Source organism: Nansenia antarctica (genome assembly GCF_963989245.1).
Source record: "Nansenia antarctica genome assembly, chromosome: 2".
NCBI lineage: Eukaryota > Metazoa > Chordata > Actinopteri > Argentiniformes > Microstomatidae > Nansenia > Nansenia antarctica.
Window position 1 is genome coordinate 67,062,040 of NC_137675.1, and position 26,421 is coordinate 67,088,460.

At 40.0% G+C, this 26,421-nt stretch overlaps 3 protein-coding genes across 8 annotated transcripts; 1 reads left to right on the forward strand and 2 right to left on the reverse strand.

The window, feature by feature from the left end:
• Window positions 1-942: 942 nt before the first annotated feature.
• LOC308151014 (hemoglobin subunit alpha-A-like) lies at window positions 943-2,139 on the reverse strand. Its single transcript, XM_080523819.1, has 3 exons — window positions 2,010-2,139; window positions 1,690-1,897; window positions 943-1,579 (listed from the first exon to the last, which is right to left on the reverse strand). The coding sequence occupies exons 1-3, from the start codon at window positions 2,102-2,104 to the stop codon at window positions 1,451-1,453; spliced, it is 432 nt and encodes a 143-aa protein (XP_080379945.1). The 5' UTR covers window positions 2,105-2,139; the 3' UTR covers window positions 943-1,450.
• A 1,009-nt stretch (window positions 2,140-3,148) lies between these two features.
• nprl3 (NPR3-like, GATOR1 complex subunit) lies at window positions 3,149-22,049 on the forward strand. 6 transcript variants are annotated; one of them, XM_080523793.1, is made up of 15 exons: window positions 3,149-3,257; window positions 3,404-3,569; window positions 9,970-10,039; window positions 12,304-12,342; window positions 13,256-13,388; window positions 14,357-14,431; window positions 15,809-15,962; window positions 17,485-17,566; window positions 17,652-17,789; window positions 18,321-18,477; window positions 19,106-19,212; window positions 20,162-20,291; window positions 20,732-20,921; window positions 21,159-21,351; window positions 21,664-22,049. In XM_080523793.1, the coding sequence occupies exons 5-15, from the start codon at window positions 13,302-13,304 to the stop codon at window positions 21,827-21,829; spliced, it is 1,479 nt and encodes a 492-aa protein (XP_080379919.1). In that variant the 5' UTR covers window positions 3,149-3,257; window positions 3,404-3,569; window positions 9,970-10,039; window positions 12,304-12,342; window positions 13,256-13,301; the 3' UTR covers window positions 21,830-22,049. The 6 variants fall into 6 exon arrangements, with proteins under 6 accessions (XP_080379919.1, XP_080379920.1, XP_080379922.1 ...); XM_080523794.1 differs by lacking the exon at window positions 12,304-12,342; XM_080523795.1 differs by lacking the exons at window positions 3,149-3,257; window positions 3,404-3,569 and adding an exon at window positions 4,207-4,883.
• An 819-nt stretch (window positions 22,050-22,868) lies between these two features.
• mpg (N-methylpurine DNA glycosylase) lies at window positions 22,869-25,355 on the reverse strand (the record flags this gene model as incomplete). The annotated part of the gene is made up of 3 exons (XM_080523319.1): window positions 22,869-23,562; window positions 23,974-24,178; window positions 25,128-25,355. 3 exons carry the CDS (start codon window positions 25,353-25,355, stop codon window positions 23,111-23,113), a joined length of 885 nt encoding a protein of 294 aa, XP_080379445.1. The 3' UTR covers window positions 22,869-23,110.
• Between the last annotated feature and the right edge of the window lie 1,066 nt (window positions 25,356-26,421).

Consider the following 26,421-nt stretch of genomic DNA (forward strand, 5'->3'; position numbering starts at 1 on the left):
GGCAGACAGTACGACTATGGCATGTACTCCACGACTGATTTGCGCAGCAGCGCTGCGTGGTTCATTTTTAAATTATAAACTATAGGCCAATTATTGACAGATGACAACATTCTAATGTGCATCTCTGAAGGCATGCGGTAGAGATGTTTCAATATTAATAAATGATTATAATTAACTATTAGTAAAGAATAGGCGCAATGTGTGGAGAAAATGGGTAGGCCTAATGAAATTAAGTGTCATACCATCAAAATCCACCATATTTCACGAACCACACCATATTGATAGGTTTATGCATAGTTGATGACATGGAATTATTGATGATTGTGTGGACTGGGAGGAAGCCTATTTGATCCTTAAGTAATTTCCTTAATTGAAATAGAAATACTTGGGTCTTTGAGGACACAGGCTCTTAACCTGTTATAATGCTTATATGTGTATATGCTATAAATGGGCGTGCCGGGCCTGAATCTTGTAATAATAAAGGTAAAATATCAGGTCTACATCCCTGCATGTCTTGAAATGTATCCAAATGTTGCAAAGACAGTGGCTGTGTTCTAAATTGGAACTTTCAATAGGAATAATCTTGATCCCTCCACACGGCAAAGGGTGAATCTGCATAATTATCTAAGTCAATAAACATTACTACCGAAAGATGCTATAGGCTTATGACTTGACATATTGTACAATGCACACTAAAATAGTTTGTACAATATGTCATTTCTACTTTGCCGAGCATTTGTTCTCTATCCTACAACTATTGATTATGCTGTATGGCCATGGTTGGGTGTGATGTCATACTGTATTATTATATTATTTTAAAATTATCTTTATTACATTCTATTAATGTTTTATTCATATTTTATCAGTTCTCTTTTACCCTTCTAATTCCTACTTAGTTCCATAACTGCTAAATGTTACCAGTGAAGACAAGAGCAGGTGATCTCCAATTGATAGCGGGTTTTATTGTGTGGCTCTGTACAGACAGACACGCAAAATGAGAGAAAATCATTCCCCTTAGGGAGGGGGGAGTGGAGGGAGGGGGAGGGAGGGAGGGGGAGGAAGGCACCCTTACCCCCTCCGTCCACTCTCCCCTCCATAAGGGATGAATGATTTAAAGTAACACCGCCTGCCGAGCCCAGCCTACCGGCTCGGTCCTACCGCCTCCTCCGGCCAATTACACCGGCCGCTAAGGCATAATTCCAACATTTCACTAAAATCCGTGTGGTTTCCATCGGGCCTTGACGATCTTCTCTTGGATGTCCTATTGTTTTCAGGCCTTCAATAATTTATATACCCGACTATTCAATGCACCATGTAATGGTCACATGAAATCCTGGGAAATGACAAGTAACAGGTTAGATAGTTTCAATTCAGTTTATTGTCGGTGTATCACTATTGCAAGGTCATGCAGCATGACTCGGATCTCGCTTGACAGCTGAACTCCAGAGAGTTAGCGGTACTTCTCGGACAGTGCAAGAGCCAGGTTCTGTAAAAACTTGTCAACAGACACTTGGACATCAGGTGTGAAGTCTTTAGGGAAGTACATCGCAAAGCAGACAATGATGACATGGGACAAGATCTGAAAGAGATCAGAACATGCAGGCATTTAATGAGTTAGAGTTTAAGGCCATGTGAAAAGGTCTCCTGAATAAATCACTGAATGCCCTTTTCCTCTTTTCTAGGCTATACCTTGAAGTTGGAAGGGTCGACACGTAGCTTGAAAGCATGCAGCTCGCTGAGGTTTCCCAAGAAACCACAAAGGTCGTCCATCTTGTCAACAGCTTCACCGATCATCGACATGATGGTGCTGCCGTGCTTTCTCACAGGAGCGGAACCGGGGCCCAAATCAGCCCAGTGGGAGAAGTAGGTCTTGGTCTGGGGGTAGACGATGAGCATCCTGTGGGACATTATAACATTAGACTTACGAATTATTTACATTTCATCGAGGACATGTAATTTCACTGGTAACCCTAACCATATTCCAAAAAAATATATATATATATATTTACCTGGAAAGAGCTTCCTGTCCAATCTCACTCATGTTTGGGAAGACCTTGTCCCAGAAGTTCTTCACAATAGCTTTATCATTTCCTGTTAGACTCATTGCTGCGCCCTGTCCGATTTATCCACTTAAATTAAGAAGCTTGTGAGCGAAAACATGTCAGTGGGTCTTTTTATTGAGACACGAGAGAAGACAAACCCCCATATTATCTCGACTCCTCCTTTGATTGGGCATATTCCAAGTAATGATGCATATTTGTTTTTAGTTTTTTTAAATGATGGAATTGAGTACATTTATGTTATTCCAAAAAAAGATGTCATTTTACACATATGATATTTTAGATTTAATCGTTTCGATGAAATGGCTGTATCAATTGCTTTACATTTCCCCCATGGCATCTCATTCAAATAACAATTACTAGAGTTATGTTGATTTATTAATAACATCAATAGATTCATATGATGTGTCATCATTTATTGGAAGGTTTGTCTGTAGTCCAGATCTGTTGATCTGTTGTTCGATTGTATTGATTAATAACAACAACTATTTGTCGTGGATATTTGTTTACTTGTGCAATTGCTCTCTTGTACCCTACATAAACGAATTTTCACCAACTGACGCTTCGATTCATAAAAAAATACCATGAAATGTGGAGCTATCAAATGGGTGGGACCGTCTGAATTTGAAGATAAAACAGACAGACAGAGCCACGCTCTATTCTTAATAAAGTAACATTGGCAAATATATAAATTGTTTTTGTTTTTACTGCTTTATTCAGTTACGATGTTATATTAAATTGGAATGTAGCCTATGGTGCACATTTAAAACGAATTAAGACCACAAGGAACGAACATTTATTTCAATACTGTAGCATCATGTACATCTTATTGTTTTCTGTAACTCAAAATGTCTTTATTTCTTCTTAATTAATTTGAATTTAACAAAGACTGAATGACCACGGTGGGATACATTTGGCATAATGCCGATCTATGGCACACTGATGACCTTGCCCCCTCAAAGCATTCATCCAATCATTTTAGCTTTCTCTGCAGGGCGGAAAGACTGATCGTCAATAAATTGGACATCCCAGGACACAATTAGTTCAGTGATCCCTTAGAACATTAGTCCAGAGTACCTGAGGAACAAAAAAAAAAAACGTCAAAATGGTCAATTGGACAGATGCTGAGAGGGCAGCCATCAAGAGCCTGTGGGGAAATATCAACGAAGATTAAATCGGACCCCAGGCTCTGGCCAGGTAATGGATTTATTTTATTTATCATGTATTGCCCATTGACACTTGAGCAGTTGGAAATTAGTTGTGCACGTGTAAGTAGGCCAATACAATGTGTGAATCCAAACCTGTTGTTTCCTTTTAGACTTCTGATCATGTCTCCCTTTCAGCTCGTCGAGGCACTTCAGAACGTTTTGTAACCTCTCCGCTGCCATCATTGGTAACGCCGAGGTCATAATGGCCGGGACTGGACAGAGCCTGGATGACATCAAGAAGATCTCCGCACTGAGTGTGATGCACTCCGAGAGGTTTCACATGGACCCCGACAACTTCAGGGTGAGTTACATGAATAGCCTATTATTCGTTTCTGAAATAGCCTACTCTTGGGGCCGGTTTCACAGACAAATCTTAAGCATAGATAAATCACACTTGCAATGGGAAATCTACATTGAGGATGTTTTTAGTCTATAGGATTAGTCCATGATCGTCCATGATCCAGCGTCCTGGTTTAATCTGTCTGCCCTGTCTGTGAAACCGGCCTTATGTGTGTCTCAAATAATCTATTATAAGTATGAAATAAGTTGGATCATTTTAACACACTTAAGTATTTGTATTACTCTTTAAATAGCCTAGTACTTAGACTTAAACATATTTAAGTACAACTATAGTGGTTCCAAAATAACTCTGAAATAGGCCTACACATACATACACATACACAATACATGCATACTTTATGCTTTAAATACAAACAAAATGTATACTTTTTTTCCGCTTGGGATTGCCACCTAGTAAACAGGTTATTGGACATAAATGAATATATACATTTAATATGGGGAAAATGACGCGGTGACGCGAGTGGACGGAGGAGCAGAGGAGCGGGAGGTTTGAAGAGTTGTTTTGCTTGTTGTTTATTTTGTCCTAAACCATGGGTCCTAAGAAGCACTGACAACCGAAGAAGGCGATGAAATCAAGAAGTCACTGGATTTCTTGACAGATGAGATTTCCACTGTCAAACTGCAGCAGAAAGCCATCTTGGACCTGGTGGAGGAGGTGAAGGCTCTCCGCCTCCAGAACGCTGAGAAAGACCAGCGTCTGGTGCACCTGGAGAACAGAGTGGCGGATTTGGAGCAGTACACCAGGATGAACGATGTGATTGTGACTGGGATCCGCATCAAACCCCGCCGGTCATACGCTCGGGCGGTGACCGCGCTGACAACGGGGGGGAGCCCGGTGAGCAGGATGTCAGCTCCGTGGAACAACAGCTCTACCTTTCTCCAGTCCAAGGGGATTGAAGTGAACTGTGACAACATCGAGGCATGCCACCCTCTGCCCCGGAGAAACGACGGCGACAATCCGGCAATCATCATCATGAGATTCACCAACAGAAAATACAAAACTGCACTGATAAAACAAGGAAGGAAGCTGAAAGGAAAAACGTCTTCATAAACGAACATCTGACAAAACGAAACGGCGACATCGCCAGAAAGGCACGCTACTTGAGAAAACAGGGTAAAATTCAAAATACCTGGACCACAAACTGCAAAATCTTCATTAAACTAAACGGTACGCCGGAGCAAGCCAAAATATTGGTCATCAGAAGCATCGAGGAACTGGACAATTACTAACGATCATCATAAACCGGACTGTAAGGTATGAATTCACAACACACAACCATGACACTGCCTGACTTAACTCATTCATCTACATCTGGAGACACTAATGACATAACTCAAAGTATTACTGATCATGGGGAACTGGAACTGAGAACATTTCAATACACTGACCATAATTTACTAGACTTGGAAAATGACATAGATCCGGAGAATAATTTATTCTACAACATCAACGACAACTGCAGCTACTACACAGATGAACAGTACAACCAGACCATTAAAACGGACAGCAAATTATCAATAATCCATTTCAATAGCAGAAGCCTGTATGCCAACTTTAATTACATCAAGGAATATTTAAATCAATTCACAAAACCATTCAAAATAATTGCCATCTCGGAAACATGGATCAATGCTGATAAAGGAATGGATTTTGAACTGGATGGGTATGAAGTTAACTGTATAAATAGAAAGAATAAGAGTGGAGGAGGAGTGGCTTTGTATGTGGACAATAACTTGAATTACAAGGTGGTAGAAAGTATGACAACTGTGATTGACAACGTATTAGAATGCATAACAATTGAAATATGTAAAGAAAAAAAGAAAAATGTAATAATTAGCTGTATATATAGAGCACCAGGCTCTAGTGTTGAAGCATTTAACGACTGGATAGAAAAAATGTTTTCAAAAACTAATCAAAAAGTTATCTTCATCTGTGGTGATTTCAACATTGATCTGCTAAATCCAAACAAGCACAAAATGACGGATGAATTTATTAATACAATGCACAGTATGAGTTTATATCCAAAAATCACCAGACCCAGCAGAATCACACCCCATTGTGCCACTTTAATCGATAACATATTCACCAATGACATTGAAAACAATACAGTGAGCGGTCTATTAATCAACGATATTAGTGACTGACCACCTACCAGTTTTTACAGTCTATGACTGCAATTACAAGAGAAATCAGCCAGATGAAAAACTAAAATACAGACGAGTGAGGACAGAGGAAACCATGAATGCATTAAAGAATGACTTACTAGCACAGCATTGGGAAATTGTATATAAAGAAAATGATACTGACAATGCATATGAATCATTTTTAAGAATATTCACTTCATTATATGAGGAAAAACTGTCCAATAAAACAATATAGCAGAAAACAAAAATACACAGACCGACCATGGATCATAAAGGGACTACAAAATGCCTGTAAAAAGAAAAATACACTTTATAGAGAATTCATAAAACAAAGAACTAAAGAGACAGAAAATAAATATAAAAAATATAAAAATAAGTTAACAAATATTATAAGGGTATGTAGGAAGGAATATTATAGCAAAATATTGAATATTACCAAAAACAATATTAAGGGAATATGGGACATATTAAATAGTATTATTAAAAATGGTTCTAGACAACAGAGTTACCCTCAATATTTTATTGATAACAACATTATAAAGGATAATATGCATGATGTGGTTAATAGCTTTCATAATTTTTTTGTAAGTGTTGGACCAAACCTGGCAGAAAAAAATCCTGATCCATTGTCATCTGAGGATAGGGATGACAACCTTATAGATATGAATCCTAGCTCAATGTTCCTTACACCAGTAGAAGAAAAGGAAATAATAGATATTGTTAATAAATGTAAATACAAAACATCTAGTGATTGCAATGAAATTGATATGAAAATTGTGAAAAAGGTAATTGAGGGGATTTCAGAACCACTGACATATATCTGTAACTTATCGTTCCAAACCAGTACATTTCCTAACAAAATGAAAATAGCTAAAGTTGTACCGCTGTATAAAACTGGGGATAGACACCACTTCACAAATTACAGGCCTATTTCTTTACTTCCACAATTCTCCAAAATTCTAGAAAAACTATTCAATAACAGATTAGACAAATTCATAGATAAACATAAATTACTTTCTGACAGTCAATATGGATTCAGATCAAACAGTTCAACATCACTGGCATTAATTGAATCAATCGAGGGAATTACAAACGCTATAGACCACAAACAGTATGCAGTTGGAGTATTCATTGATCTTAAAAAAGCTTTCGACACAATCAATCACAACATATTAATCAATAAACTGGAACGGTATGGGATCAGGGGGGTAGCATTGCACTGGGTGAGAAGTTATTTAAGAGACAGGAAACAATTTGTGAAGTTGGGAGAGTATTCATCGTCATGCTTGGACATTGCTTGTGGCGTCCCCCAAGGGTCAGTATTGGGTCCGAAGCTGTTTATTCTTTATATAAATGATATTTGCAAGGTATCAAAAACATTAAAATGAGTACTATTCGCAGATGATACAAATATTTTTTGTTCTGGGGGGAATTTAAAGGAGCTAATGGAGATGATTACTTCAGAAATGTGCAAATTAAAAAGATGGTTTGACATAAACAAATTATCATTAAACCTAAGCAAAACTAACTACATGTTATTTGGTAATTATAAAATGAATACTCAAGTACAGATACAGGTACTGTAGATGGTGTGGACATTGAAAGAGTTCATGAAATTAAGTTTCTTGGTGTGATAATTGATGATAGAATAAGCTGGTCATTTCATATAAAAAATGTCCGAAATAAACTGTCAAGAAGCATTTCAGTACTGAGTAAGGCAAGACACGTTCTGGACCATAAATCACTCCACACTCTCTACTGCTCACTGCTTTTACCATATTTAAATTATTGTGCGGAGGTTTGGGGCAACACTTATAAATGTAGACTATAATCACTATTAATATTGCAAAAAAGAGCCATAAGGTTAATTCATAATTCCGGTTCAGAGAGATCACACAAATGCATTATTCTTAAAATCAAAAACATTAAAATTCACGGATCTGGTCCACCTTCTAACAGCACAAATAATGTATAAAGCAAATAACAACCTACTCCCTAGGAATATTCAAAAATTGTTTTTTGATAGAGATGGGAGTTATAATTTGAGGGGGGAGTTAAATTTAAAACATATTTATGTACGTACAACGTTAAAAAGTTTTTGTATTTCTATATGTGGAGTGAAGCTGTGGAACGGATTGAGTGTGGAGCTAAAGCGGTGTCCAAGCATGACCCAGTTCAAAAAGCGGTATAAAAACATGGTTTTCACCAGGTACGAGGAGGAAGAAGGGCTTTGATAGTCACCAGTTGTTTTCAAAGATTATTTGTTTATTTACATTATCTGTTTTCTATTGTTGGTAAATATGTAAATATGTAAATAAATTTGATTTAATTAAAAAAAGTATATTATATTAATATTGAAGTCAACTGCAGATTATTAATTATTAATCTCTGATTATTGGAGAAGGGGTAGGATTAAATAAGATTATGCTTCTTCCTACTCCTTTTCGGACATGTTAAGTAAATAGTGTTTTTTGTTTTGTTTTGTTTTTTCTTGTTTTTTCTTGTTTTTTCTTGTTTTTGTTTTGTCTTTTGATGTTATAACTATTTCTTTTTACACATGTTCGAAATAAAGCTTTCATTCATTCATTCATTCAAATAATCTATTATAAGTATGAAATAAGTTGGATCATTTTAACACACTTAAGTATTTGTATTACTCTTTAAATAGCCTAGTACTTAGACTTAAATATATTTAAGTACAACTATAGTGGTTCCAAAATAACTCTGAAATAGGCCTACACATACGGTACATACACATACACAATACATGCATACTTTATGCTTTAAATACAAACAAAATGTATACTTTTTTCCCGCTTGGGATTGCCACCTAGTAAACAGGTTATTTGACATAAATGAATATATACATTTAATATGTCTATTACCACAATACATGGATACGTGTAGCTACTTCACTACAGCCACTACGCCAGCACACATCTGAAAGAGTTTGGCCCATCTTTTTTAGTATAGGTGGAGTAATATATTCCCTGTGTAGGATCTTCATTTCAATAATTTAGTATTTTACTGTCCTGACTGAGTCCCCGTGAGCTCCAGCGAGGGCTAACCTAGATCGTGTTACAATCTTTGCTGGGTTTGAGAATTACTGTAACAAGATTTTTTACTTTCTCAGTAAATAGAGGACGCACTCCAAATACAGGAGTAGACCGATATCACGACTCCGGTAGGATGACCCTAGGATGAACGCCTACACTAGTGGAACCATTGATGCTCTTCCTGTTTCCTCACAGCAATTATTCGTGTAACACACAACACTAACCATGTTCGAAAAAAGGATTGTCCGCAGAATGTCAGTCTATAGAGATCACTAGTACCTACAATAAGTACTACATATGATGTGTTCGCCGAAAAGTCATATCCGATTACTAAGGTGCTGACTAATTGCGATTTTTAGCGGTGCAGACGTAAGTCTCGATGTGTACTTGCTAGCACATCTTTTTCAATGCTAGTACTAGCAGGAAGCTAGCTCGTATCGTCGTCGAGGTAGCTTGTGTGCAACATTGCAGGCTTTCTGTAGTCCGAGGTCAAGCATTACATTACCTACTCTGACACCATCATGTAGCTACTCAACAAACGTTTATTGGCGTCATTGCAATCAATTATTTGCAGTATGTACAGCCATTCCACTTCATCTGCAGAGTTACTAGCGGATCGAAAATCAATGTATAAACAATCACAAAGTAGCAACTACAGAAGTGGCGAAAAGACTAGTCCCATCAGCGTTATTTTAGTAAGTTCTGGTAGCCGAGGGAACAAACTGCTTTTCCGGTACCCATTTCAAAGAGTTGCAGAATGCACATCATCCCTGACGAGTAAGTAGTCCAGTTTATTCTAGGATACTGATTGTTTGCTATATTAGTTCTGTGTAACGGCATCATGCAGAGATGGTTGCGTGGCCTAGAATGCAATTGTTTCTATGGCAGGTTCGGAGCTAGCAGTTCCGTAAGCCAAAGGACTAAAGTTCGGCACTTTAACCTCAAATAGGCATTTTACCATGAACTTTCCCCCTCCCCTAATTTGCCCTCCGTCCCTTTACGTCAAGTGACAAATAGCTCCAACATTCGGCTATAAATCTGATGACGTAACCAGCGAAACATAACCATTAAAAGCTGAGGATATGTTGTTATATACTATAACAACAGTCTTCTAAATCGAATGATTTTTGTCCCCTAAAGCAAAACAACGCAGCCCATATGCACTGAACACAACAGGAGACATTCTTGAGGATCAGGATGGGGATTCAAGGTAAGAAAAAAAAGGATAATTTGCTTCTAATGTCAGTCTTATATGTTTCTGTCACATTCTAGGAGCTACAACGCCAGTATTGGGCAATAAAGAACCTTTACACTCATGTCCCATAGGCTACATTCCATTGATGAATGTTCTTCTTATAGCATGAGTTTGAAAAAAATGCACCTGACCTGACCTAAATAAATTGTCTCAAAAGAAGCCTACTCAATTTATTTTGCAGCTTGAGGGCCTCATAGAACGGCCATCATGATCTGCCATCATCCCAGTTGATATTCTCACTTCGACATCATTAATGCATGAGTTGAGTTGAGTTGCATGGTGCGGTCTAGTCTAAAAACAACACCTATGTTCTCCCCTTGTAAGCAATATGGTGAAGCCAATCATATCAGCCAGTCAAGGGAGCAAAGAATGAACTGAACCAAGGGCTTACACCAATTAGCATGACTCGTAAAATAGGCTAGCATTGCGTAGATGTGTTGCCCAGGTGTAGGGATAAATCAGACTAGATTTTCGACATTATTCATGCATCCACTGTAGTGCCACCACGGTCTGTCAACCTAAATATAGATTCGATTTATATGCTGATGAACAACAATCATGGTTGTGTTGGTGTCCTGTTTATTGTGTATTTTTTATCATGATTGTCCATGAGCTGAAGGTTACAGGTGTTGCATAGTGTATACAGTACCCTCCATAATTATTGGAAAGAGGAAGGATTTTGTCTTCTTTTAGCTCTATACTCCAACAGTTTGGATTTGAAATCAAACAACTACTATGAGGTTAAAGTCGATTCTCAGCTTTAATAAATAAATAAAAAATCAGATTGGTCTCACCATTTAGAATATATATTTTTATACATAGCCCATAGCCCTATTTCAGGGCACCAAAAGTAACAACTGTCCCACAGATCAGCAACACCCTTCAGGAGGTAGGCGTGAATGAGACTACCATCCGCAGTATAAGTCACCAGCTGAACTACAGAGGCGTCACTGCAAGGTGCAAACTCCTAGGTATCTTCAAAAGGGTTGGTCAGGTTACAGCAGTAGTGGACTGGCCATCTGGAGCACCGGGAGAATTCCTGGTGGGCCCGTCGATCTATAGGCTGTGGGGCTGATGGTAAAGAAAGATATGGGCCAAAAAAATTAAATAAGAGTAAATGAGTGACTGCTCCATTCCTGGTGTGTCCATTCCTCCTTTCGTGCAACTCTGACTAAATTTAAGTACTTTATTTCTTCAAAAAATCTAAATGGTGCACCCCAATGTGGAAACCCCCCATTTAATTAAATATGAGAATCTCTCCTTTGGCCCATGTCGAAGAGAATTGTTTGATTTCAAATCCAAACTGTTGGAGTATAGAAAAGAAGACAAAATGCTTCCTCTTTCGAATACTTATGAAGGGCACTGTATTGGTCAGGATATAAGGGTTGGAACCACTAAAACTATTTTGATTGTCTAAATAGGCCTACATGTCATAATCTACATTTGGCCATTTGGCCATTCCATTAACCTTACTACTTTTGCTATGAACAACTTGAATATGTTCCATATTGAAGATGGGTCAAACTGTTATATTTGGACTAAATGATTAACTACTACTAATCAGGACTGAGAGGTGCTTTTGTAGGGACCCCCTCCCGCGTCTAGTTCCAGAAATCACAGCCAAACTACTACACTAATTTACCTTACAATCTAAAGGGGTAAGGGCAACTATCTAAAATGCCAGATTTGAACCAATTGCCTCGTACCAAATTACTTGTAACAGCTCTATGTCAATTAAATGCATACATTTGCTTTTTAACCATACATGTCTTATGTTTAACATTTGTGCTTTTAAAATATTGTCTTTTAATTTTCAGAGTGACTTGTGAGGTAATTAAACATTGATTACAATAGTGATATTCACATACGGTATTAGGAATCACTGGTCAGATTTAGTGGTAATAACATGCTTTTTACGTGGCCACAAGATGGTTGTGTTATGGAATAAGAGCATAGTGATGGTGACCTCCTTCATTTATGAGCATGCATTTGAATAACTTGCCCTCCAATCAGATAAGCTGCTATTATCAAGTCATCAGGATTGGTGATGTGTCTGATTTGCTATGAAGGCAAGATCAATATGCTTATCAATATCAAGTCACTCCAGTTCAGTTTTGCTTTTGATGTCCTGTCATGCACTTCTGTCATGTCCAATTGTCTGCAGCATTTTTTCTTTTGTTTTCTTTTTTCTTTTTTTTATGGCCCTATTCCCATTTCAGAGAACAAACTCCACTAACTGATGAACAGTTGGTAGCAGGGTAAGACCAAATCATTCTAAACCACCTTTTCCTTTTAGAAACACTCTTGTCTTTATTTACCCTTTTCCTTCCTGTTTTGTGTCTTGCATATATATATATATATATATATATATATATATATAATATATATATATATATATCCTGTATATATTTGTACATATGTGTATTCCTGTCAAATTATTGCACATCCAATGATTCACTTATCTTGTATATTCTGCATTTCAATTAAACCTTGATCCAGGCTTGCAAAATCAGCAATGCAGACTCTTCATTTCATTCATCTCATTTTCATTGAAGTTCAATCTCTGATGATATTTGAATCTTGGGACATCAGTAATGAGTAGATTCTAAATTGCTCAAAAGATCTTAGCCATAGAATGTTACTCCCTATCAAAGCAAAGCACCATTTTGGTATAAAAATAGAGGTATTCCAGGTACATAAAATACCATAAATCATGACATTTGAATCTTGCCCCTCTTCACCCGTCGGTGGAATAAAACAGCTTAATTTGATCCCTTTCATATGATGATAGATCCGGTCTGCAGCATGAGCTATGTAAACCAGCATGAGTCTGTCACCTCCCCTTTACAGTGCCCTCACCTTTCCTGCCAGCGGGGGCCTATTCACTGTTTCTCCTCTCCGAGTATTCACACAAGCTCCTTTCAAACTCTGATCAGTTAATCACGTTGCAGGCTGATCAATCTGATTAATCTAACCCTCCTTCTCATACATATGTCTACAATTGAACATTAGGTTGGTGCAACTTTAAAACAAAAAAGTTAAATCAAACAATACAAGGTGATAATTGGCACTTACTCACTTCTCCTGTATCTCTCCTCCACTTCCCCTCCCACATTGCCCAGACTTGCTGCTTTACTTATGGATTTGTTTTCTTTCTCCCCCCCAAAAAAGGTTTTCTGACATCATCCTTGCCACTATCTTGGCCACCAAATCTGATATGTGTGGAAAGAAGTTTGAGCTGAAGATTGACAATGTGCGTTTTGTTGGGCATCCAACCCTCCTCCAGCATCCACACACCATTCAGGTAATACACTGCCATGTGCATAAATTCCCATTCAACAATGCTTTTCTTTTAGCGTATGCTCCTATTTTGCTATGTGATCTGGCAACCAGGTTTGTTCTATTCTCAGACTTGCTTGATGTCAGTTGTTGGACAAGATGGTGTGTTTGTCTCTTACTCCATCTAGTGGATGAAGTGTCTCTTATCTCAATGGTTCACAAGGATAACCTGAGCAAAAGAAGTACTGTAGGGTAGATAGGTTGAAAATAAAGAGACATAATTGTAAATTCACTGGACCAGATTGAGACATTACAATTAGGCTAGTGATAAACATGAGAACATATTGCCAAAATGGATTGGTCAGTTGCTTCCCATGGAACATGATTATATATTAATTATATAATCCATTCAGTTTGTATGCTTTTGAGTTTCATTGCAAATTGCTGTTTATTTTAAAAGTATGATTCTATGAAAGACCCAGGGCTGTGTCAGCAAACTGCTCTGTCACTTTGTGGGAGAATGCCCCCTTGTGACGAGCTTCTCCAGCATCATGACTGTGCACTGAGATATAGGCTAGACATTTGTGTGACTTTAGATACTATGAAAGGAGAATAAAGAGGGCAAACAGCCACCATTTGAGTAATCACAAAAAGTAGTAAAATACATGTGAGGCTTAGTTATCTTGATCAAGGCACTCTTGAATGATACGAGTAAAGAAATCTGGACTTTCTTTTAGCAGCATTGTAAATGTATGAGCTATTGTCATAAAATACAGTTTTAAAGTGTAATTGAACACTGCATTTAATTAAGACACTTAGAAAAGTGCTGTTGTGTTTTTAAAGATATGCAGTCCAGCGAGTGTTGTCATTTGCCAGTCCTAATTTAGTGGTCTGGCTGCTTTACATTTCATTGAATGCTAGCAGGTGGTATGATTTATTGAACGGTATGAGGAGCCATTTATGTTCATCAGTCTGTGCTTTATTTCTGTCCAGGTATCCAAGACAGACCCTTCACCAAAGAGGGAGATGCCCACTATGATCCTGTTCAGTGTTGTGTTTGCTCTGAGGGTAACTTAACTCCAAATCATTTCCTAATTCTTATATAATGTAATTATTATAATTTCAATGTAACTGTTAAAATAAGGGCTAGGAATAGGGCTTAGCTAAGTGTTATAGTATGGATTTAGGGCTACTCAAAAATGTTGTATAGTGTTTGGTGGAACAGTTTCTTATGATAACCTAATTAAATGTAGTCAGCTGGGCGGTGGGGTGGATGAGGGTGTTACAAGGTCAGGACTGCTTTCTCAGAAAGGGAGTGTTGTTTTGGGGGTGATAACATTCCAGCATGGCTTCTATCTGTGTGAGAGGGGTGGGGGTAGGTGGATATGCTTAATCATGCTGCCCAGCGTGGCACTACCCTCCCCTTGCCATGCAATACGAGCTTGAGTAACTCTGCCTGGCAGACTGCTGAGTCACGGTACCTAGTCTGCCTCTGCACAACAGGGACGGGGCTGAAAGTGCAGAGTCATGTTCTCTTCTCCATGTCTGCCTAGCAACCCAGCCTCTCCTCTCTCCCTGGCATGTGCCTGACCTGGTACATTGTCCATGCAGAAAATGCTATTTTTTTTTTTTTACTGTTTTCATTTGGAATTTTGATACATGATTGATTGATAACTAAACATAATAATTAAAATATTAATTATTATGTCTGTATTTCACAGTTCACAATGTTTTGATTTGATATGTTCTTTGCAGTACTTGGTATACTTTATACTTAACAGTATAACAATAACAGTATTGTCACACAATAGATTATAATTAAAACGTAGTTTCCAAGCACTGAGTGATTTTTGCATGTATGGCCAACACAATGTAAACAACAATTTGACAGGCTTGTATAGTTTTTTATGTCTCCTAAACAGTGGAGTATTCTGTCCTTATTGCTTTGTTTATGATGATAATACAGTTGTTTTACTCTCATTATAGTATAGTCATATTTATCATCTCATTATTTGAAAATAATAATATCACTCACAGTGGCTTAAAAGCATCTGAAAGTATATTCAAATCAAGTTTTGTAGCAATGTTTTACATAAATTAATGAATAATAAAGGGTTAGGGTTAGGATTATAGTATAATAAAGTATTTATTAAGTAATTTCTCTATAGTGATTTAATTATGTTGTGGTTTTCAGCCCTTTCACCACTGTAGAAAATGTCTTCGACATAACTGAAAGAGTATTCTTATGTTATATGCATGTTTCTTTCCCCAAAAAATAGCTTTGTGTATCGCCACTATCTTCAAATACCATTGTGAATGTATCATGGTCACTCATCATTTTGATTTCTTTAAGTGTTGAATAAGCCTGATGACAATGTAATGGTAGCTTTGCATCAACTTGTTACTGAGACACGTTTCCATCTCTTTCTTGGCACCCCCCCATAGGCCAATGCTGACCCCTCAGTCATCAGCTGCATGCACAACCTGTCTCGGCGCATCGCCATCGCCCTGCAGCACGAGGAGCGCCGCTGTCAGTACCTGACCAGAGAGGCCAAGCTGATGCTGGCTGTGCAGGATGAGGTCACCACCATGACCGAGAGTGAGTCACCCATCATCCACCTCACCATGCACAGCTCACAACAACAACAACTCACCACTCATAGGGCTTTCACACCCGCAAATAAACGTGCCGGTTCGCGTTCGGGAACCTCCGAACGTTGGTGCTGTCTGGCGAACGAGCCCGCGTTCACACCAGTGTAACCAGAACCATCCACGTCATCAACGATGGGTGGTGAAGGGGCGGGATAAACAAAAATGGAATGGACTAGATGGCAGCTACTTCACTGGAAAAGAGGATAATATCTTCCACTACAGTATCTGAAATAAACCAAATTTTCTATGAAACAAAACAAAAGACACTTTATACACTTTATCACTAATGATTAGATTTAGATTAGATTACATTTTGTCTGCTTCCTTCTTGCTGGTCTTTGCAGCCTAGAATATGACACACCCACTGACGACGTGACTGTTCTACATTTTGGTTCGCGCTTGAGAACCACTATTTTCTGGTTCCTGCTGCGAACCAACTTTTCAGGCTCCGAACCAAGTGAGTTTCGGTCTGAACGCGCTGGCCGGTTCCAGACTTGGTTGTGAACGCCCTATCAGTGAGTTAAGCAAGGTCACACTTAAGTATTGAGACATTTCTATGCATAAAACTGCAGTGTTTCCCCTACAATTGCCGCGGGCCGCCCCCCCAACGGAACCCCCCGCCTCCCCATGAAAGAGGAATTATTACGGACGTAGACCCCAAACATCTGACAAGCAGGCTAAAATATCTGGGTTTTTAAAACGCACCCAACCCGAATCTGGCGAGTGGCAAGCCCATGGGCTCGTTGGTAACATTAGTATTATTGTTACTAGAGAGTGTCTGATTATAGTTCCATGGTGTGAATAGTGTCAAAGAACTAGCTAGCTCAGAGGTGATGAGATGAGCTAGTAAGTCTGCTTGCACACTTGCCAGCTAAAGAGCTAACTGGATGCACTTTATTATTTTAATAATGGATGAACGATGAATAAAGTGGGTATACAATCTTTCTTATTCTGCTAAAATTGGGCTTTATGGTAATACCATAATAACATATTTAGTTACAGTACATGGACAGTAGATTGAAGGATTGGAAATGTTTTCAGGTGAGAGAGTCAAAATGTCAAAATGATATTATCTGACTGCATTGCCCACAGCAATCCAATATTCAATTATAATTATGTTATACATTGATATGGATGAGAGAGAGCAGGATGGTGTTGGCACACCAGAGAGAGAGAGAGAGCAAGAACCAGGTGAGAAAGTGGACAGGTAGTCAAGACCACATAAGTAGCCGATGATTCTCGAGCCTAATGGCCCATAGGGCAGGAGCCTATCTCCTGTCTCCGTAGCGTGAGGCAGCTTAATGTACAAGTACACCCCCTGGACATGACACTGGTATGTCGCAGGGTCTTACCCCCTGGGGGGGGGGGGGGGGTCCATGCCACGGTCCATGCCACCCCCCCCAAGGCAGCAAAACTAGGGGAAACACTGAAACCGTTATGACTTGATGTTCCTGTCTTTCTTCTGTTAGCGGATGGCAGCCCTCAGTCCCCGTTCAGACAAATCCTTCCTAAATGCAAGCTGGCCAGAGACTTGAAGGAGGCATATGACAGGTTTGTGAAAACATATTAATAATCACATTTTTGTATTTTTGTAAGTTGATTTTCCCTTGTGCTTATGTCTGTGCTATATTTCTAGCCTTTGTACGACTGGGGTGGTTCGGCTCCATATTAACAACTGGCTGGAGGTGAGCTTCTGTCTGCCTCACAAGATCCACCGGGTCGGGGGCAACCATATCCCTCCAGAGGCACTGGAGCGCAGTCTTAAAGCCATAAGGTGGGGGTGTGTGTATGTGTGTGTTACTATTGGTGTATGGGTTACATAGAAATGTATGGATTTACTGTGTATTAGGTCCTGTGGTTAAACAGAACCGTCCTGTGGAAACTAGTTTAATTTACAGTGATTATACAACCTAACTTGGCTGTAAAAGATAATTAATTGAGTTAATAGGTATTGTAGCCTGTAGCTTTATGTGAATCTATTGAGTGTTTTAGCTGCATCTGGTGAGCAACTCCAAGAGATGATGTGAGCCACAGTGCCCCCTTTTGGTGTTTTTATCGACTCTCTCTCTATATACAGTGTACTGTATCTGCTGCTATATTTACCATCATTGTCCATTTAAATATAAAGCATAGTAAAGCACTAACATGTATTATTTTTAGTATACAAAGGGAAATATGAGTCTAATGATGGAAATAAAAGGATTACTAAGGTTCTTTGTATTGTAAGTGCAGGGTTCATTGAGTGCTTTTGGAATGTGGTAGTCGATGGACATGGTCTGAAGGTAAGTGTGTTGTTTTGCCACAGACCGTATCATGCTCTGCTGCTGCTGGACAGTGAGAAGGCCCTGCTGGCCCAGCTGCCTCTGGACTGCTCCCCTGCTCTGGTGCGCCTCATCAAAACCTGCTCGGCAGTGAAAAACCTACAGCAGCTGGCTCAGGATGCAGATCTGGCCCTACTACAGGTTTATAACAGTCCTTGCATTATTACACTCAAAGTTCACAGTGTCTCACTTTTCATTTCATTTCGATTTTCATGCAAAAGTACAAGCTGTACTATGTGCCAACTCGGATCAGACTTCTAGATTGCAATGGCACCTATTGGCAATATAACAAATTGCAAGTCCTTAGTCTTTTGAATAACAGTAAGATACTCTGTTTTTTCAGTTTCCCCTAAACACAATTCAGTAAACATGCACTAATATACTCACTTTTGATATTAATTGTTAAATGAATAACCATGACTTTTTTTTTTACTTTAAGAACATTACATTCCTACATTGTTATTGATTGCAATAGCATCTCCCAAAGCGAATGAGATATAAATAGTGGTAGTCAACAAACAATAAGGAATATTGATTACGCCAACTGCAAATATTGAAGGTGTCATACTGCCATCTAGTGGACAATATACATGTATGATAACACCCCATATAACAACCAATGGTTGCTCATACATATTAACTCTTAATACCAACAACAAATGAGGAATGTGTTTCCTTACTAAAGCAATGTAATTGCCATCATCAAACAGCCTTTGTATGTGGTCAATACTGCAAGTTTCAAACTTTGGTTTGTTATATCTGTTTACAGATCTTCCAGATTGCTGCTCATTTGGTGTACTGGGGCAAAGCTATCATAGTCTACCCTCTGTGTGAGAACAATGTCTACATGCTGTCTCCACATGCCAACATCTGCCTGTGAGTGTCTGTGTAGTGAACTGCCCCCTGCTCCCTCCTACCCCCCTCTCTCATTCCCGCCATGCCTCATTACCACTGGCTGGGCTGAAAGTTGACAACTCTAATGAACCAGAGGTTTAGGCTGCCCATCCATATCATTAGCGCTGTCATGAGCAATACTTTGGCACTACTTTGAGAATGCTAAATGATCTCCCTATTGGGCGTTCAACCTACAACAAAATATGTTGGTAGTGATGGTTATCACATTATGTAAAGGTGTTGTATTGCATTAAAGCAGGAAGCAATTTACCATGAGAGGAAGGAGGTTGTGGAGTCATTTACCACTGGTACAGGGTTGTGAAAACCCTGTACAGTGGTAAATGAGTCCACAACCCCCGCCCTCGAATGGTAAATTGCTTTTCTACAACAGCCACCACATAATATAACAAATAAATACACAGTTGTAACATTAAATTCATGTATTTACAATCATTAATAATTTCAGAATACATATATACTTCCGCCACAGAATATAGTCCCATAAACAAGATCAACGATTGCGTTGTTCAAGCGCTTTGAGTTGCATTTCATGTATGAAAGGCGCTATATAAATAAAGCTTTACTTACTTACTTACTTACATTGTAGGTCAGCACAGGTGTTCTTAATCAGATTGATTGGGAGGTGCATTGATACTGGAAATGCAGTCTGAACTGAAGGTTGTTGGGATATTTACCACTGTTGCTAGCCAATCAGAATCCAGTATCCAAACATGCTGTTGTAGAACAAGTGATTTATTGTTGAGTGAATTATGGAACATCTCTAAGGTTTATTAATCTCATTCTGTACAATATCCTCTGAAAGGTTGCTTTCTTGCTGAAACATTTGTAATTGGCAGAATATGAACAGATAGGGAATGCAAGTGTCTTGAAGAATACATGGGTTAAAGCAGGCTCATCTCCTCACTCCTAGGTACTCTCCATTGGCTGAGCAGTTTGCACAGCAGTTTCCAGGTCATGATCTGCCCTCCATGCTGGCCAAGTTCTCCCTGCCTGTCTCTCTGTCAGAGTTTAGAAACCCACTGGAGGCTCCTATGCAGGAGGTAGGTCTACTAGAAGGACGTGTAACTAGTAACACTGAAATGCACACCTGCACTCACTTTAAGATGGGCTCCACAATCTCTGCAGTATTGAACTGATACTTACTTCAGAAGTGCTGATGTCTGAGAAGCAGAAACATCCTGGGCACGCCTCCCACTTCCATTCTGATTTTGCAGAGCCCCGTAAGTGAAGGTGATGAATTATAAAAGGCAGAGAGCCACATCAAGTCCCTCCTTATTAGTCCATTATTCATGAGAACACAATCAGAACTCAGGTTATGTCATAGCTCTATTTTGAGCCTTTGACAGGAATCTCTTGAGGTTAGGAAAACATACCAAACTTGCCTGTGATAAACAGACGGACTGAGTTCGAGGATGAAAGACGCTCTGCAGCTTCACTTGTTATTGCCTCTTGTGACCTTGTTTGCTCTCCCCTCGCCCAGGCCCAGCTCATTCAGATGGTGGTGTGGATGCTCCAGCGCCGCCTGCTGATCCAGTTGCACACCTACGTCTGCCTGATGGTGCCCCCCAGCGAGGAGGAGCCTGGTCTGCGTGATGATGAGCCCCTCCTGGTTCCCCGGGTGGGGGGTCGGAGCCTCAGCACGCCCAGTGCTCTCAGCTTCGGCTCCCCAAGTATGCTCTCCCTCAACCAGCTTCCTTGTTCTTTGGAGGAATTATAGATTTATAGATTGGTACTTTATTGATCCCTGAGGGGAAATTAAGGCGTTACAATTATTTGACAAGGCATTAGTTAATTTTGGACAAATTATGACCTCAGTGCAGTCAATAGTACTCCCTGTGAAGTATTGCAACATCCTCTCTCAATTCCTCCTCAATTGATAACCACCTGTGTCCTCTCTCTGTTTGTAGCCAGCAGTGATGACATGACCCTGACTAGTCCCAGCATGGATAACTCCAGTGCAGAGCTGCTGCCCGGGGGCGACTCCCCACTCAACAAGAGGATGACAGAGACGCTGCTGGCCAGCCTGACTGAGCATGAACGGCAGGTCATCCTCAGCATCCCAGCAGCACAGAGTCCTGAGGACCTGCGCATGTTCGCCAGGTATGGCCCCACTCTTTACTGGACCCAGGAGGGTTTCTCTCTCTCTCTCTCTCTCCTTCTCTGTTGTGCTGCATCAGCCAACCTGGCAGATGGGCTGGGAGGATCTTGTGACTCATCTTAGAGCAAGTCAGCTTTGGCTTTTGGGAAATTAAAAGGCTTTTTGTCAATGCTGAGCTGCATACTGTGCATTACTCACTAATGTGATTACTGGGTCTTAGAAGTGCTGCCTCATGGTCAATTTAGTCAGTTAATGACTTTGTAGAAGGGAATCTTTTAAATCTATTGATATTCTGTTGTGATGTTCACTCCCAGGCTACTGCACTACTTCCGAGGGCACCACCACCTGGAGGAGATCATGTACAATGAGAACATGAGGCGCTCACAGCTCAAGACACTCTTTGATAAGTTCCGCAGTGTGCTGGTGGTCACCAACCACGAGGACCCCGTCATCTCCCTCTTTCAGTCGCCCCTGGAGTAGAGACCATGCCAGATGAAATACGTGATACAGGGTGCATTTACACTGCCTCTGTGTCCATGGACAATGTTATTATCATGGCGCTTTCACTAACTGGAAAATAACTAATGCTGTGTATAAACGATATCTCAGCAATATGCAGCTTTCACAAATAATGCTACGCTCTGCGTGATGTATAAAGCTTTTAGATAAAAAAAATGTTGTTCTTCTGAATAAATTATTGAGGAATCATACTGTGAATTGCTTTATTGATACCCATAATACACTGCCCAGTTTGAAGTGTACACATGCCTTTCCAATTGTGGGGTTTGGTGTATTCCCAGATGTGGTAGATCATTCCAAACAAACACAACTGAGAAATACATGCTGTAATGATCATTCCAGACCACAGGCTGCCGCCCCTCAGGAGTCTCAGGGGTGGTGGAGAGAGAGGGGGAGAGAATTAAAAGACGCCAAACATCAGACAAGCTGTTTTTGCTTTGAGAGATGAGAATAACATTTCAAACATCTGTGAAATTGAAAGGGTCCAAGAGAATTTCTTAAGCAAGAATGTTTATTAAAAGATACAGGTGGAAGATGGAGACTGACTGGAATAGCAATTCACGTTGGTTTGATAGCAGAGAGGTTGGATACAACAGAGGAGTTTTACAGATGTTGGATAGCACCTAATAAGTGTCCCTAGTACTACTACGTAGTAGTAGGAACAGTATTGTTATTGGTGGTATACTTCTTATTCTTTTCCTGGCTTTGGTCAAATTGCTCAAAGTCCCTGACCAAAAATGTATGTCTATGAATTTGCATGCCGCAACTAGAGAGCATCAGTAACTATGGCAGAAAGAATGACCATGATTAGACCATAGGTGGCGCTATAATAACCAAAAGTAAATAATTTACTTCAGGATGCTGGCATTTCCACTCCATTGGATGAACATTTATGAAACTTGGTACATATGTGTCTTTCCTCATGGGGAACATATTTGCCTCGAACCCATAAGGTCCGCCATGATGGATTTTTCTGCAGGTGCAAAATTTGGCCAAACTTATCAAAATTAACTTAAAATCAACTGTAGCCTAAGATTAGGTCCGAAATTGTATACCTATGAACATGCGTGGTGCACGTCTCTCTGTAGGGTGTTAAAGGATAAGAGATCCATTTAAAGATATCGGAGAAAGTTATATGAAAACAAAATAAATGAGGAAGGAGATACAATGGTGAACTCCAAGACAGGTGGCAGTACAGTTTTTATGAATTATCCCATTTATATATCCCGCAGCTTAACAGTCTCAACTATGTCCTCCTGTGTCACCATCATATTCTCCCACTGAAGAAGCCAAGTCTGATATCACAGAGCTGGTCAGTGAGGGAGTCTGTCTCTCTGCCTGTTTGTCCACTATACTTACACAGGTGTGACCACGCAGATAGAAGCGCAGGGGTTTAGTGGCCCATTCCCCATGGGACTCGATGCCGATGCGGGACGCTGACACCACATCATGGGGATCCTGTGGTCCTATCTGGGAGTCCCTTTCCAGCCACACCTCAGTGTCTGACGCTAGATCTCTACGGTCAAAGCAGCGGGAAATGTCCATAGCCTGGCACAGTTTGGAGGGGCCGTTGCAGAGCTCCTTGTCCTTTAGAGGCCGTGCTCCCTCCTTCCGTCTGGCCGCCCTCAGCTGCCTCATGAGGGGCTGGCCCTGTACCGCCTCCAGAGAGCGCAGCAGCACAGCAGCCCCCTCCCCTATACAGCACACACAGAACCAGTCAGCAAGGCTCCACTCTGTCTCCTTCCTTTTGCCCTTTTCCAAACGGGAATGGAAAAGAACATGGTGCAACATATAATGTGTGATGTGTCCATTAATGAGAAACAGTTGAAGGAAAAAGCACACCATCAAAACAAATAGGCCTATTTCAGAACACACAGCTAGCTACAAGGATCTGCACCTGTGGCAAAGATGGATATCCCATTGTTTCTTTGGATCTCATAATGAAAGCAACATGGGGAGAGGTATTACGTCTTTAATGGTGTGATTTTCCAACAGATAAAAAAAAATAAAATGTTATACTACTATGTGGAGAATTATATTGCTAAGCATGGTTTTAATGGAAGGAGTTGAAGTGCCTTGAGGGTGAACTAGGCTTTTGGTCTCACCTTGACTCGATACATTCATACAGAGGTAGATGCCATAAATGGGATACACATAGATTGAGCCTGGCTTCATAAACATTGCTGTGTTCCTCTCGGTGCGCTTGCCCCCAGCCGAGTGGGACGCTCTGTCCTCCCCTCCAAGGTAGGCCTCAGTCTCCACCACCCTCCCTTTCAGCTCCGTGCCATCTGCATACCTGTGCACCAACACCTAGTGTAAAAAGCCAAGGGACAACTGTACACATTCCCAACAATGTAGTTCATGTGTGTGTGTGTCTATATCCACAGTGGAAAATCAAGTCTTCTCTTTTGACAGAATCATGTGTGTGGGATCATAATAAGCCCAGTAGATGGTACATGCACCTAGTAGACGGTGACACCCTAACCTAAGTGGGCAGCCATGAATACACAGACAACACCAATAATACCCTGCCATGTGTAAGCTAGATGTTTCTAACCCTAACCTATAGGCTATTCTAAGGCAAATACAGTCAGGATGCACTGAGCTATTGGACATTATCGAGACTTAGGGAAACTGGACAATTGTACTGAGAAGATTGTTTTCTTTCAGTGTTTTTAGTAGGCTAATAGATGTGACCAAGAGAGTAGTAAAACGTGTAAAAAAAAAAAAAAACTCACTTCTCCGTGAACTAAAGGGCTGCAGAATTCAAATGCAGGATCGAACTGGGGTAAACTACCTACTCTGCCAATTAGGAGCCAGCCCGGAAGCCTTGCCACATGATAATTGCTTTCATGCTTTTTTATTACCTGTAATAGCCTGTAGACTCGCTGTAAAGTGGTCCAGACATACCTTAGTTAAAGGCACAAACATGCACAGCATTTAGGCACTTGAGGGCTAAAAAGCCCTGTTGTGTTCTGAGAAGTCATGGCCAAGACTACTAATAGCCTAGGCAATTTGCATATATAAGTGCTTGCTTACACTGTGTTACCTTGCTGTCTATAGAGCAAGGTCCTAAGTGCTAGGATTCATGATCCAGAGATCTTGTTCTAGAAATTTTCATCAGAGGTTGTGTCAATTAAAGGATGCCTGTCAGTGTCATGATTGAAGGGATGCTGTCCTGATCAGTAATCCAGATCCTGCAACATTGGTTTATGATAAACAATTAAGATTGTTAATACGATTGTATTCTGAAACATACCTTGCCAAGAAATGCTTTAGCCAGACAGATACAGGGCTGGTTGAAAAAATCCGCCCCAAGTCTGGTCTCCCCTTCCTTGCAGAAGTAATGACTCCTCTCTGGTATTACTTCAGCATCATCACCCTCTTGGTGGATGGCAGACCTCCCCTGGCTCAGTGACAACGACCCCCTTTTTGCTTTCCCTTCTGACTCAGGTACTACCAGCTGCTTCCTTCTCCGTCCTGACATGATGGCACTACTCTCTTCAACGCACTTGCTGGCTGGCTAGTTTGCTAAAAACATTAGCTAGCTTCTTCTTGGCCAATTTGCCAGATTAGCCATGCAACTGTATGCAACTGTGAATGGAGGCTGTCGAGGCCAACTAACATCTCATTTATGCCTACCGTATTATTCAAATGTTATATAGTGTTGTGACTTGTGAGCGAAAAGAGTTTTTCCGTTGCACCATTCCAAGCTAGCCATGCAAGGGTTAGAGAGCGTACATTTGAGTTACTCACGTCGAGTTGCTACCAAACCAAACCCACGTGTGACATCGACAATCTGTTGACAGCTCTTCTTAAAGAGAGCGTAGCTATTAAATATGAGATTTTCAGTATCTTCACCTATATATGTATTACATTCATTAACAGCTTAACTTTAAACAGAAAATGCATTAGAACTTGCCAAACATACAATCAATAAGCAGATGACACCAAGACCAGACCAGGTTTTGTATCAATTTCCCCTGTGCTGACAGCAAATAGCATTTAATTGAAAGAGGGCCTAATCATTCAGACTCGGGGTGCTGGGGAGGTTTTCAGTTTGTGCTAGACTAGAATTATTTGACCGTGGCATAAACACACAAGCTAAAAAGATTTTGCTTTCACATCTGTTGCTTTGTTCACAGTGAATACGTTTCAGTGCCGGTGTTTGCTTGAATAGTTTGTAAGTATTTGCTCAGTAAGAGCAAAAGAGGTGACAGGGTGACATTGGAGTGACATCAGATTGTGTCATCTTCCTGTTTTTTTTGTGACATTTTGTCTTGGTCATGTTCAAATGAGATAATGTTTGTTGTCTTACGCTAACAAGGAGACGGCCTTTGTCTGACAGTCTTATAACATTGTCTCATACAAAATGTAAAAATATTACTTCCTTAGTAGATGCATTCCATGGATTGACTTCTTGTTGCACATACTTTTACATATAAGCTGGATAATTCCGAAGAGATAAAATGTTACGAATAGCATGTAGCCTAATCATGCTATGCTCAATTTGCATTTGCCATGCAGCTTATTAAGGAATGTAATATTGAGAA